Source organism: Dermacentor silvarum, chromosome 11 (genome assembly GCF_013339745.2).
Source record: "Dermacentor silvarum isolate Dsil-2018 chromosome 11, BIME_Dsil_1.4, whole genome shotgun sequence".
NCBI classification, from domain to species: domain Eukaryota; kingdom Metazoa; phylum Arthropoda; class Arachnida; order Ixodida; family Ixodidae; genus Dermacentor; species Dermacentor silvarum.
Window position 1 is genome coordinate 16,581,861 of NC_051164.1, and position 14,785 is coordinate 16,596,645.

At 41.6% G+C, this 14,785-nt stretch overlaps 1 protein-coding gene across 1 annotated transcript in view; it reads right to left on the reverse strand.

Moving 5' to 3' along the window:
* Window positions 1–491: 491 nt before the first annotated feature.
* Window positions 492–14,785, reverse strand: part of LOC119432435 (protein O-mannosyl-transferase TMTC1-like) — a 33,821-nt gene continuing 19,527 nt past the window's right edge. The window contains exons 7-10 of the mRNA XM_037699602.2: window positions 8,132–8,269; window positions 2,941–3,063; window positions 2,147–2,224; window positions 492–1,054 (exon numbers count right to left, since the gene is read on the reverse strand). Coding sequence (XP_037555530.2) covers window positions 920–1,054; window positions 2,147–2,224; window positions 2,941–3,063; window positions 8,132–8,269 — 474 coding nt within the window. The 3' untranslated portion in view covers window positions 492–919. The remainder of the gene's footprint in view (window positions 1,055–2,146; window positions 2,225–2,940; window positions 3,064–8,131; window positions 8,270–14,785) is intronic.

Below are 14,785 nucleotides of genomic sequence, written 5' to 3' on the forward strand. Positions count from 1 at the left end.
TCTGTGTAGTAATAAAACGCACAGCCTGGAGTTTAAAGCAGATCGCCTTCGGGGAATGTTTAATGTTCGTGTTTCGCGTCATCCCTAGATACTCGCTTCAGTCACTAAGAAATACAACATTTACGTGGAGATCGCATTTAATCTTTTTTTTCATGTCAGGTGTAGGTGCTTGCATTTGCGTTGACGGAATGAGTGGCTACTGAGACTTTGGAATGCGGGAGCGTCGCAGTGAAAGACTACCGTATCTTGCGAATAAGTCGAAGAGGGACGTAGCACAGAGACGTAAACACACTTCGCATTCACATCAAATCTACCCTGCAATTACAGCGTCTATTGCACCAAAAGGACTTGCTTGGGGCCTAGTGGGTGTATACTTCACATAATGAATGAGCGCTCAAATTAAATACAGCACAAAAAAAAAAAAAAAACGGGGGCGAACACGGGTTCTGTGTCCACCTCCTTTTTGTGCTATGTTTCTTTTTAGCGCTCATTATATCTTTGTACCAAGCTGGTAGAGTGGTGACGAGGGTGCGAATGTTGGATAGGCGTTCCTAAGAGCCCAGCACAACAATTCATCACAAAGGGGCGCAGAATTCGAGAATATGGAAGCTGCTACCAGTACCAGCAGCTGCATCCTATACCATGAAACGAGACAGTGATTTACACCCTATCGAGATATCACGCAAAGGGAACACCATAATTCGTCCTTAATTCATCACGATAAGACCCTCCAAGAGCCATTAGCGGAAAACTGGTAGTTTTCTGAGGAAACGTTTCACGCTGCACTCAATATAAACAGTATGTGCAAGCACAGTCATTCACGCTACAAGCGAGCAGCCTCTGCCACACACAGCGTGAAAGTTCGCCGCGTGAGGGGGCTGACGTATGAACGACCATGCATTTTACAAACGCTAAGTTTTTAAAGGCAATCTTGGGAGCGCTGAGGCCGAGTCAACCGCCGCCTGAGTTTGGCCATGTTGTCTATGATGAGCTTATTCTTCGGGTCGAGCGACAGAGCCACCTGGTAGTGTCGAAATGCACCCGAGTAGTCGCCCTGCGCAAGATGAACGGAAGTTAGCAATTCAGGTCAATTTAAACCAGGAAACCATTTACAATATGCCAGTTGCACCAAGAAAGCGAAGTGCTCGACTTAGATGATAGCCCGGTGCCATTTTTATGCACGATAATTGTCATTACAATGCCATGCTGCTTCAATTAACATGGCATCATGCAGCGCAGGGAGCTCAATTTCTCGTCATCACGCCACTAGCGACGTCCGTCCACTCGTTACTGCACATACATCGCGGAGCAGTTCAAATATGCCATGTGTTATAGTGTAGTCACAGTTAAAAAATGACGAATAGCCGGTTGTGTGCACGCAACATGCGTGTATCGGAAAACAAAAGTTGAGGGACCTGTAAATTGTACGATATGCACATCATTTCTAATTCGATGAAGTGCTGTTTGTTCGAGCGATATCGCGTATGAGGGCTATAACTTAACTGCTGTGCATTATAATCACTAAAATGTTTTGCATCGAAACATGTAGTCTCACAGGGTTTATTATCAGAGCCACTGGGCATGCATCAGCAATTCCATCCATCGCCAACTGACAGCACCAACACGCAAACAAGATGCGATTACATGGAGACCTCATACACGGTATGCTAGCTCATTACCATTACGCACAAACAATTTTTCCTTATCTATCTGTGGTTTTTATCTGTGTTGCGCCGTTCCTGTCGGAGTTAAGGTATTCTAAAGAAGACACTGGCATATCCTAAGGGAACTGCAGCTATAACAAAACGGAGACGCCATACCGTATAGAATCAATATAAGGATTGGCAAGGTATACACAGAAAATAGCTCTGACATGCTTACTACACTGAATTTCTGCTGCGAAAAGATATACAAAAGCACAATGTCCGCCCCGCCCAATAAGTTACACGTAACAATAGGCTCAATTAAAACAACAAAGAAAAATGAGGGAAACTCATCTAATGCTGACAGTGCACATTCTCAAAGTTACGCAGGAAATCTGTAACCTGGCCCTTACAGCTCAAACTACTAAATTCAAGTGGTGTGCATGGGTTTGAGGTTCCAATAGCTCTTGTTTGTCCGCAGGCAATATGATCCGGCCGCTTACCTCCAAGTGCCTGATCACAGCAAGATTCAAATGCGCGTGTGGCAGATCTGGTTGCAGTTCAATTGCAACCTCGTAACTCTGAAAAAAAAACATAGCAGAAACGAGAATGTTTATATATTTTTTTAGATTATAGACTGCGTCTGCAGGGGCACACAATAAGTGTCACAGCGTTCAAATGCGTATGAAAGTGTCGACGTTAATATTTCAACTGCTGACTCTCTGTGGACAACATTGGTCTATCACCGGTGATTACTGAAAGGAAACATTGACAAAACCTCCAAATTCCACATTAGTATGGCGCCAGCAGTGCGCCCTGTGATTTGGAAGATTACAACAGTGCAAAAAAAAAAAATTAAAGAAGAGCTAGAAGTCACCACAGCTGCACGGAGTTTACTCTCCAATTTGTTAATGCTTTCTGATGATTAATAGTCGGCTATTGCGCCTTGTCAAACGTGTATAGTTAAATTGCTTTTCTTCTGAGAAGCAACATTGCTTTTCGGATGTTTCCGCCAAGAACCGTCTTCAGAGCAAACATCTTAAATTTTCCGCAAATGAGCAAGCACGACCTCGGTAACTTGTATGGCTGGAAAGCACTGTACGTTAAAAAAAAGCTTGAAATTGTACTAGTTGGTCCCAGTCTTCATGGCCACCATTCTCACAAATAGCAACATCACAGTAAAACTGAAATGCTCTCAAACTTCCAGAAATAAATCGCCCCTGGCCGCATCAAATGCATGAATCTCGCAAGACTGATCGGAATGTTTTGATCACTGCTAAGGAACGTTGTTCCATACCTGCGCTGAGGAGCTTAGATCACCGTAGTCCTTCAGGATGTCACCGTGATCGGAATGTATCCTGGCGCATGACCGTTCACGCACCTCGCACTGCTTGAGTGCCTTCAATATGTAGTCCATTGCCTGCGACAGGACACCACAGCGGAAAGGTTACATAACTGTATGTAATCGGGGATTGCGCTACAAACCAGCTTAGCGGGCGCGTTCCGAGTTTAGGTTTATCATACCGGTGCTTAGTGGCTGAGTGAGGATTTCATCCAATCATGAATGAACGATTGGGGGCACCTTTGAGGTGGGATCCCTACAAATTAGCCCACAAAACAGTCTTCATCAGCCTGTTTTAGAGGAACTCTGAGTGACATATGCTCGGGATAGGCTGCTGATTCCACGGTGTCCATCCTTTCTCATTTTTCGCTTAACAACCTCTCCCCACTTAGGTCACATAGCTACCTTTACGTTAATAAGCTCTGTATTTATTTAATAGTCATAACTCGCGTAAGTTAAACAACAGCAAAATTTGTATTACTCGAGAGTTTTTGAATTCTGGTTCCACATGAGTGCAACCGCCGTAAGTGGTAGAACCCTCGACCTTAACGCCATAACCGTTGCGATACTGCGGCGGTTCAAAATGCTTCTTTCTAGGGTTTATAGCGAAACTGCATGTTTCGCTTTGAGTTCATTGCGGAGCATTCCAGTAGCACTACTTGCAAGCCTAGAAATATTTCCTCATTCGTGCCTCATAAAGATATTGGCATATATATTCACATATTTTGGAGAAATGACGAATTGAAGATGGTAGGTCTTGGAAATCTTCATTATGCTGTAGGAAAACACTTTTGAAATGTTTTGGGACCGCCGCATCAGTCAGGAGACAGAGCCAACCCAGAGAAATGCTGCCAGTCTTCGAAGTCAGTTTTCCCCTAACTCGAATAAAAATGTTCCCTATATTTTTCTAGATTTTTTCTTGAGAAATGGTGTCGTTCTGTTTGTCAATAAGATAAATTGCAAATATACTGAACATTTTATAGTTTAATCTTATTCTTAAGCTTGTTTTAAAATATTCAAATAATGTGGTCTCTGGACTCCATGTGCAACGATGCCGCAGGGCAAATTGTCATGCAACGGAGCCTCCCATTTGAAGCCATACTCACAGAAACTGTTAGCGCGTATATACTGCACTTTGTTGTTGTCTAATATTTTTTAGCACCTGTAGCAAAGTGCCAAGATAACACGGAACATTGCGCTGGACTGGTCCTACACAATATCAATACAGCGCGCCATTTCAGGACACTAATGTGAAAGATGTGAAAATGTTTTGTGACTTAGCACTGGCGTATCACCCCTACATTTAAGCGCTTACGCGTGATTTGCAGCGAAGTACGCTTATACGCGACTAATTTTATATTTCCTCCTAAAGCTCCATGACAGAAATTACCACTAGGTCTATTTACAAGGCTGCTCTGATTATTAGTGTTCTCGGTAAATTTTAGTGTACGCATGCATAGTTGGCTATTTAGTGCCACGACCATATTGATGCGCTCAGCGCTATGTATATGTGTCCGCTTACACCCAAATTTGCCCACGCTGCTTTGTTTGATTTTCTAGCATACGTTTGTTTCATCGGTAACAGAAAAGTATTTCATTCACAATGCGGAGACACCGTCAGCTCGAATGACAAAATTGCAGTAGCAGTACTTTGTTAAAGGGCCCAGGGGCACACACACGCTGTCGTTGACTTGTCGAGATGGGTCCACTGCTATGGCTGTGCGATCAACTCATAGTTGGCATGTTAATATGAAGGTGATTTGCGATGACTGAAATCAAAACAAGCCGTCACGTAAGCAGTTTCAGTTTTTCAATGTCTTAGCGCGCAGTTTCCCTAGATTTGGGCGATTTCTTTATTTTCCTATTGGCCTTAAACAAGGCATAGAGTTCCTATACTGAGAAAATGTCCCTAGAGATTTGCAGCACTGACCCAGAGGAACGTGCGAATATCGCCTGTACTGTTATAACCATACATATACAGTGTGTCGCACGTAAATTTATCCAAAATTTAAAAATATGATAGTACCACGTAGCTGGACAGAACCAAGGTAATGTTGCTTGCCGTCTCTTGGAGATACTCAGATTGCATTCTTGGAGATACTCAGATTTTGCATTCCGTCTAATTACATAATTAGTCCTACTTGCGCCTAATTACATTATTAGTCCCAATTAAGCAACTTCTCAAATATATAATTATATGAAAAATGTCAATGAGGGAATTGTAGAGCCACGCGGAAAACTCCCGATACAGCTTTCCGTTGCTCAACACGCGCTACAGTGCTTTTCCGAGCGTGAAAGAAGCCCGTGCATACACGCAAAGTGCCTCGAGCGGCCAGTCGCGCGACAGTTTAGCGCTCAGTCGCGGGCTTCTTTAACGCTCGGAAAGACACTGTTTTGTAGCACGTATTGAGCAACATAAAGCTGTATCGGGAATTTTTCGAGTGGCTTTACAATTTTTTCATTGACACTTTTCATCTAATTATAATTTGTTTTATTTGAACATACTGCAGGCTCTGACGGCCCTTGCAGGAGTGGTTACAAAGGTAAAAAAAACAACAATCATGAGCCAAAATGAATGGTTTTTAACTTTGATTACAAAAGATTCCACAGTACTACAACACAGAGCACTGTTAGGTAAGTCGTTCCAATAAGAGATTGCGGAGGAAGACAGCGAATATTTATGTGTATTAACGCGGCTTGGAGGTTGACGAATTACCTTACTGTGGTTTGTTCTTGATGAATGTAAAAACGCATCAACTAAGTAACGTGACCGTGGAATTTTGAAGTGGCCATGGTATAAAAGGTAAATGAATTTAAGCTTTGAAACTATTCTTCTAATTATTTAATTTGGCGGAATGCAACAAATAATCTCAGTATCTCCAAGTAACGGCAAACGACGTTGGCCTTGGTTCTGTCCAGTTGCGCGGCATTTTCATATTTTTGAATTTTGGCTAAAGTTACGTGAGACACCCTGCATACGGTTTGCCTCAACTCCGATTGTCTCCACATATTAAGAGAGAATCGAAGACAAAATAATTTTAGCTGGTCATGATTCATGGGAGAGGTTGACGTCATGTGAGAAGTCAATCAATATGTAAATTTTTATTCTTATTACAATTTAGAAAAATTACAGCATATAAAATAAACAGACGAGGGTACGAAAGTTGAAAAGTGCAACGGGACCCTGTGTGAAGGTTAGATTTGGATATTAAAGATTAGCATCAGTGAGAACAATAGAGCCAATATGTTAAGTAAGTAATAACGCTATAAGCATAACAGAATAAAAAAGAAACAAGCCTGAATGATAAAAAAGGAAAGACGACAGAAGTACAAACATATATAAGAACACAAAGCCAGTAGACGAACTAAATACAATCATCAAGAGATTAACAAATCAACTTTTAATGAAATATTGAATGGAAGTAACGAAACATTGTATTTAGGATACGTGGACAAATTATTCCACACTGTGATCGCTGAAAAGGATAAAGATTATTTACCGTAATTTGCAGAAACCTCAGGTAGCAAAAAGTTTTTAGCAGCAAACCTGGTACAGTTTGTATTTTCAGTATTTTTAATGGAGAATTAATAAAATAACTAGAAAGTTGATTTGGTATTTCGATAGTTTAACATAATTAGATCAAAACAAAACAAGTTATTAGCAGTCAATATGTTGCAGTGAAATAGGGCAGTGGCACTACCGTCGCGAGAATAGTGAAAAAATGAGTCATGTGGGAAGTCAGTTCTGCTGAATCCCGTAAGGCGGAGATGAGCGGAGAGAAGTTCAGTAAAGAAAAAATTGTCATCCTCCCGAATGTGGCATGAAGCTACAAAGGAAACGCGCATGGGTTTCTAAGAAAGAAAGTTTCGCAATTGATGCAAAATTGGTCCTGGTCTGGGATCGAGGACCAAGACGAATTTCGATTGAACTGTGAAAGAAACCCGCATGAGCGGGTTTTCGTTGCAGCTTCGTGCAAAATTCATGCAGGTGACAATTTTCCCTGTAAGAAACAAGTCGCGTAATAATTACTGATTTAATTATGAATCATATATTTCTCTAATTCATTTTTTTCAAATAGGTCATTGCACATTTTGTCCTTGCACAATTTCAACCTATTAATGATCAGGCCATATCCACCAAGTTGAAATCCTGAGACTAGGTTTAGTTTCCCGCTAACTTGTTTCGAAATACACTAGTGTTGGACTGATTGCTTCTGTTCAAGCCCTTCCCTGGGCAATGTGAGACGGAGTAATTGGAACACTAACGACCTTCAACGAGGATTCTGAGGATGGGTATCTTGAAACTCAGGATACTGCCAGTATTCCCCTAAGAGAACAAACACTAAAACAAAGACAGACTTCAACCATCGTTTGCCAAATGCTGCCTTAAATTAAAATAAAAAGTCATTTACTGGACTTCTGTTAAATATTCTGCGCGTATCACCAGATATTCTGTCGCTTTTGCGGTCCACAGCTGCTATTAAGTTTGGTCAGCACAAATTTTCATTTTATCTCATATCCCGCATTTTTAAAACTCAATATGGCGATTTCAGAGGCACCGTGTATCTAAGGCTGGCTGATAGGGCAGTCATTTTAATAGGAGAGGCATTTGTGTTATTTAGGTTAAGTGACAATACACAGAATCAAGTTGTGCACTTTTGCAAACAATACTAGTTTGACACTAGTAACAAGCACTCGATTACATTACTCTGACCTAACTTCTTATAGGTCATATTGACGCCCTCAAGGTCTATTTGCACTGGAGAATCCTGTAAACGCATATCCTTCACACGTTGTACATTTACTAAAAAATTATGCGGTGCCCAATTAGTCTAAGTTTTGAAACTAGTCATACACATATTTGTACAGAATTGAAGCGCTCACTATTAGTCATACGTCATCCACTGATTGTGAGAGGCTCTCACTTGAAAAATTGAAGAACAATTACGTATAACAATTTTACTATCGTGATTTCTTTGATATTCAGAAAAAGAAACGATTCATTCACTATTGGAAGCCCATATACTTAGATAATTCACGCTCAACCACTTAAAAAATTGCATCATTTGGGTGTTCCGGCCATTTTAATGCGCGAGCGTAAATCATTGAGGCATGACGAGTAGATAAATGTACGCTAGAGGCTTACCTCAACTGTACGGTTGGTGTGATTGTAAAGCAGCGCAGCCGTGTGCAGCGCCTCTCTGTCAGTGGCGTTCTTTTCGATGACCTCGAGCAGCACATGTTCAGCTTCGCGGAAACTCCTGAGACGAACGAGTAGCTGGGCCTGCAAGGAGAGAGTACTAGGGTTTGCATGCGATTAGCAGTGACTACAGCTGCCGATATTGCTTTGCGACCGAAAAGGAATACGATTCGTGACAACACGTGAAATTCCGCTATACCGGCGGAAACACTCTGCGGCTATTGTTACGATTCACTTTGCGCGGCCATGAACTGCACGAGTGCCAAACGCATGGGATACGCCGTGCCGAGCTCTCACGCTCGTCAACATGAACAGACAAGTCCGTCGCGTGAGTGCGAGGGGAGTATGTGCGGAATGTGCAAAACCAGCTCATGCCCGCTTGTGAGGTTCACCCCGCTGCGGCAATCACCGTCACTACTGTCACCCACCCTCACTACTTCGTCTGGTTTACCCTGACGTGTCCTAACAAGGCCCTCGGGGGCACCAGAGAAGCAGAATGCCCGGATGGTGGAGGGTATAAAAAAGCCGGCAAGCCGCCACGTGGGAGAACACTTTTGCTTCGCCTAGCGTGCAGGTGCATGCACGCAGAACGTTTTTTGTATGTTTTCTTTGGAGCACACCGCTCACCCGAAACAATGTATTAAACTTCTGTTATATTTTTTTACGTCGCCAAGAGCCACGAATGGATTAATCAACTCCGGGCTGTCCAGAAGGCCCACGATGCGGCGGTGAGGCTTGGCCTTCCCGTCCCAACGTGGGAGCGGCCCGCAGTCTTCAGGACCTAAATAAATGTTACCACCACCACCACCACCGTCGCCTCGTCTTCACTGCCGGACCCTCTCCGACGGTCAACCTGGTTCGAGCTCCAAGCAGACGCTGTTGAAGGTTCACCAAACGCCGGCCCGTAACACTATGCAGCCGAAGCTACAGAGCCGGAGTACACATGTTGTATCACCGTGTGATAAATTCTAGTACTTAAATAAATAACTTAGGACATTGTAATTTGAACTCTTGAAAGTGATTTTATTTTAGCCCAGGAGTCTCGAAACGTTTGGGCCAGAGGACCGGATTGGCAACCAGTGGTGGCTTTTGGGGTGCGCAAATAAATAAATAAATAAATAAATAAATAAATAAATAAATAAATAAATAAATAAATAAATAAATAAATAGGAACATACTGAATATAAATTCGTAAGCTTAGTTAACTGTACTGGGCGTAGACTGAAAACTTCATTCCAGTTATTCGACGTGCATTCTTGACATAATTTTAATTAGTTGCGTGGACCTCCTGGCATAGCGTCTAGAAAATGAGCTAAGTAACTATTTTAGGATCATAATCTCGCTTTTACCGCCAAGATTTCATGGTTATATAGACCTGAAATAATAATTCTTCGTGGTGGCAAGCAAGCTTTCTCGCATTTCCCGGTAGCACGCAGTTTTTTTGCCAGTCATTCCCAGTCATTCTGCCTGCACCGAGCAGATACTAACTACAGGACTTTGAAGTGGTCTAGGAAGCGTCACCATTCTTTACAAACGGCCCTTTGTTTTGTTGGCGTGTCATTACCGCCACTCCGGCATTTCTTCAAATCCATGTTGACACTTGTACGAACTGTTTACATTTCATTAGGATGTGTGGAAGCGCAGACCAGTTGGGGTAGCATTTCCAAGAATAAAATAGCCCAAAACACAAGACAGAAAACACTCTCGTTGCTTTGTCTGGCTCTCGCTCCTGCGTATTGCACTATTTCATGCCTTACAATGTTTATTCTAAGAATTGCCAGAAAAGACGACTCACGTGTAGATTGGAATATAGGCTGATAATATATTAAATAATAAAATGAAACTTACAAATGTTACGCGACGGCATGTTTGAACATCGGTCTCACATATTTTTCTTTCTGTTCTCTGTGACCCAAGTCCATGCAGCTATAATTGCTATATTTTGCGGCATGCTATTCATAAACAATGATCATTGCCGAACTCGGTACCTTGCTCCATAGGAAGATATGTTGCTTAAAGAGGTATCTTCAGGCGTACAAGCACTTTTGAATGTCAGGATAAGCTAATTTTCTTGCCCCGTAGAACCAATTAATTTGGTTTAAATATTTACCGTGACTGAGCCACTAATATGTTACTCGATAATTAATCGACGAAATCGTCAAGGCCTAAAACGGCAAGCCTTTCATTGGAAGTAGTTACAGGTGATCTATGTGTAAATTATCGATTGACATATTGTAACGTAGATTGAAGACGCAGTCCTGAAAAATAGACGCTTCTCTTTAATGGCGGGCCAAAAGAAGAACGTGCAGCCTACGCGCTTCGTCGTCTTTCATGGCGCCGACCTTTGCGCGTGCCGTCCCGCTGTGCGTGAGCCCCACATCATTGTGTCAATATTAACGACGTTATAGAGATTTTACACAGAACAAGCATAATTAAATGTCTTCTAGAACTCATAGGAACCTCGTAAATTTACAGAGGACTGGAAATGATCCGAAATTGCACACACGGCTATAACAACGTGCAACAGCCCTGAAACAAAGTGCGAATCAGAATATGCCTAAGATCGAAAAGAAAGTTTACATAATTATGAACGTTTTAAATTTTCGGCTATGACTACAGTGGTCGCTGACTGCAACATACAATATTTAAAAGACTGCACTATTTGAATGGCATCAAACGGAACTGATACAAATTTCGACATAATAAATGAGTAGGAGCTGATTAAATGAAATATCATGGTGGAAATTACGCCATTAAATAAATGTGGAGTAGAAAGCACAGCGAAAAATTCAGGAGGCAAGAAAATCTTCAGATATTTACATTAGCCTACTCCCGTATTCATAATATTAACATATGCACAAATAGGGAAGCCTTTCACTGCAGCAAAATATCACGCAGGGCTCTAAGCAGAACGTAGTATATTTGCATGATGTGAACTGCGTCCTGTTGCCAAGCCGTAGGACGGGGGTTTATATGAGTAGTAGTCCTGGTGCTATGAGGTTATTGTTAAAGTGAACTCTGGTGGCAAGCTTGATGAGCCCGTAATAACTAGAGAACTGAGCTGTCTGTCTAAAATTAGTCCCGTATCTCGACTTTGCAATTTTCGTTCTGATGAAAGTTTGCATACAAAGCTAGATAGTGCCAAAAATGGACATGTACCTTCGCGAAAATTGCTTTAAGTTTAAAAGCTATTTAGAGCCGAGTAACTTATAGAAGTTAATTAGATTTTTAGCCTTTGTACTTGTAACTTACAGTTGTCATTTGACCGCTGTTCAAAAACGTTTAATGCAAAAGAGCCTGCCAAAGTAACCAGTACCCAAATGTATATATTTTAGAACAATTGTAGTTTACTTTTTGCTGGTTTCCCTCACAAATCTCTCGCAAAATGGCATGGGTGCATCGCGGAGGATTTTCGTCAAAATCAGGGAAGCATATGCGGTATTAGTTTGCGCACTAATTGTTGAACGGCCGCGGAAATGCTCCTTCATTCAATTTTGCACCTGCTTCTAAAGAATTGCTGTTTTGCCCTGAAGCTTTTCATCATCATCATGATCATCATCATGATCATCATCATCATGCTCATCATCATCATCATCATCATCATCATCATCATCATCATCATCATCATCATCATCATCAGCCTATATTTATGTCCACTGCAGGACGAAAGCATCTCCCTGTGATCTCCAATTACCCCTGTTTTGCGCTAGCTTATTCCAACTTGCGCCTGCTAATTTCCTAACTTCATCACCCACCTAGTTTTCTGCCGTCCTCGACTGTGCTTCCCTTCTCTTGATATCCATTCTGTAACTCTAATGGTCCACCGGTTATCCATACTACGCATTACATGGCCTGCCCAGCTCCATTTTGCCCGCTCAATGTCAACTAGAATATCGGCTATTCCCGTTTGTTCTCTGATCCACACCGCTCTCTTCCTGTCTCTTAACGTTAGGCCTAACATTTTTCGTTTTTTATATACATGGATGACGCGTGCATTTCTTTGCAACTTTACCTTGAGCTTGTTCACGTGGTCCACTAACTCGGCGCAAAAGGCCAATTTCCAGAGCCACCCGCAACTGGACAGTGTATGGCTCGGAACGATCCTTCTCTGCAAGGAACTCTTTATTTAATACCTCAAGTTCGAGAAACAAGACAACATTCTTCCGCAGCTCAGCCATCAAACTACCATGCGATACGTCACGCCTACGTACTCACATTTTGTCGCTTTTATAAATTTAGAGAAGTGGTGGTTATTGAGGCCATACTACTTAATAACCATAACAAGGCGAAACAACAGATTTAACATCACAGGACAGGTCCATGTATTTTCCACAGAGGGCCTGCTCGTAAATCGTGCAGTGCGAAAACGTTGGCCTTTAGGATTCACCAACCTTCAGCATCCTTTATTACTTGCGTTGCGAGAGAGAGAGAGAGAGAGAGAGAAGTGACTTTATTTGCACCCGCCAAATAGAGGCCTTTTTTTAAAACTCCGGGCATGTTTTTCAGCCCAGCAATTGGATCAGATTTTAGTTTGCCCCACTACGAGCTATGGGCGGACAAAGTCGCTTGTATTTCTTTATAGATGTCCTCCCGTGTTGCCATACAATGCATGCTGTGTCGCGGGCTGGACGACAGACACCTGTGATCATCATGATCGTGATCATGATCATCAGCCTATATTTATGTACACTACAGGACGAACGCCTGTCCCAGCGATTTCTAATTACCCCCTTCTTGCGCTAGCTGACTCCAACTCGAGCATGAAAAATTCCTAATATCATATCCCCCCTCCTCCCAAATTTCCCACGGTCCTCGACTGCGCTTCCCTTTCCTTGACATCCACCCTGTAACTCTAATGGACCATCATTTATCTACCCTAGGCACTGCACGGCCTGTCCAGCTTTTTCTTTCAATGTCAGCTAGAATATATCGGCTATCCCTGTTTGCTTTCGGATTCACACCACTCCATTCTTGTCTCTTAACGTTACGCCTTAGATTTTCGTTCCGTCGCTGTTTGCTTGGTCCCTAACTTGTTTTCGAGTTCCTTTGTTAACCTCCAAGTTTCTGCGCCGTATGTTGACACCAGTGGAATGCAACGATAGTACACGTTTATTTTAAACGACAGTAGTAAGCTCCCAGCCGGAATTTGATATTGCCTGCCGTAGCACTCCGTTTATACTTCTCTAAATTTCCTTCTTATGATCAGGGTTCCCTGTGAGTAATTGACCTAGATAAACGTACTCCTGTACAAACTCTAGAGGCTGAGTGGCGATCATGAATTCTTGTTCCCTGGCCAGGCCATTGAACATTGAATTCAATTTTTATTTCTCGTTCATTCAAACGAGGGTAGACTGAGACTAAAGGCATAAAACCTGACAAAGGTCTCAGCCTCCACGAACGAAATGTGTTTGACAGCAGATCACACACATATGCACAATTTTGCGCGAGACAACAGCGTTGGTTACTGTGAAAATTCATGGTAGCAATGTCCATGGTCATTGGATTCTTCAAATTTACAGAAAAATGTACAGCAACGGCTAAGTATAACTAAGCATTTCTGATTCCAATGTTGTGCTAAAATTGTACGATTATACACAAAATAAATGTCAGCGAATTTATAGAGCATTATAGAGCAACAACATGCGCAAAAAAATGAGACATCCTTATTGTGTGCCAAAAATATGAAAAAAAAAAAGCTGGAAACAGGACGTGGATGCAAACATACTTGCGCGAATACAAAACGCAAGAAATATTAAATGAAATCACATCATGTGGATCCCGAAAAAAATACATGTAATTCATGGTAGAAACATTTTTCGTTTGAATACACTAATTTATTCAATTTTAAAGCATATATCTTCTCTATTTAACCAATCACTTATTTCTTCTTTAAATGTCTTTAAATAGGTAGTTAAGGATACAGATGCATTGTATCTGTTCATTATTTTTGTGGACTGATAGACAAAGGTTTGTTTCCCATAATTGGTCCTTGCTTTTGGAGTGTGTTGTGTGCTGTGTCGCAAGAAGTATCCGGATAGGTTAAGTTCACTACATTGTGCACCTGGGTTTCTCTTTCGGATTTCTATAAGAATTTGCATATAATATGTCCTGTGCGCACGCAGCATATAATATTTTTGGAATAGTGGACCGGTTCTTAGATCTGAAACGCAGCCATATTAATTTGCATATAAGCGAATAACTTTTTTTGTAAGGTAATCAATTTCGTGTAATTTGTTCTGGTGGTTGTACGCCAAACCAACATCCCGCAGCAAAGCTTTGAATAAATAAGTGCATTATACAGTTGTTTTTTTAGCCATATAGGGATCAGGTGTACAATTCTATAGATTACAGCACTGTTTTTCGATAATTCACCGCAAAGGGAAATTACATGTGTATTCCACGACAATTCATCACTAAAATGTATTCCCATAAACTTTTGTTGTTTGACCTGTTTAATAGGGAAGTTGTTAAATTTTACTTCTATTCCACCCTCAATTCTTTTATTAGGCGCCCTAAACATAATGTAGGTTGTTTTAGTTGCGTTCAGCTGGAGTTTGTTGGTCGTCAAGCAGCCAGATATCAAAGTTGTACATTCATTTA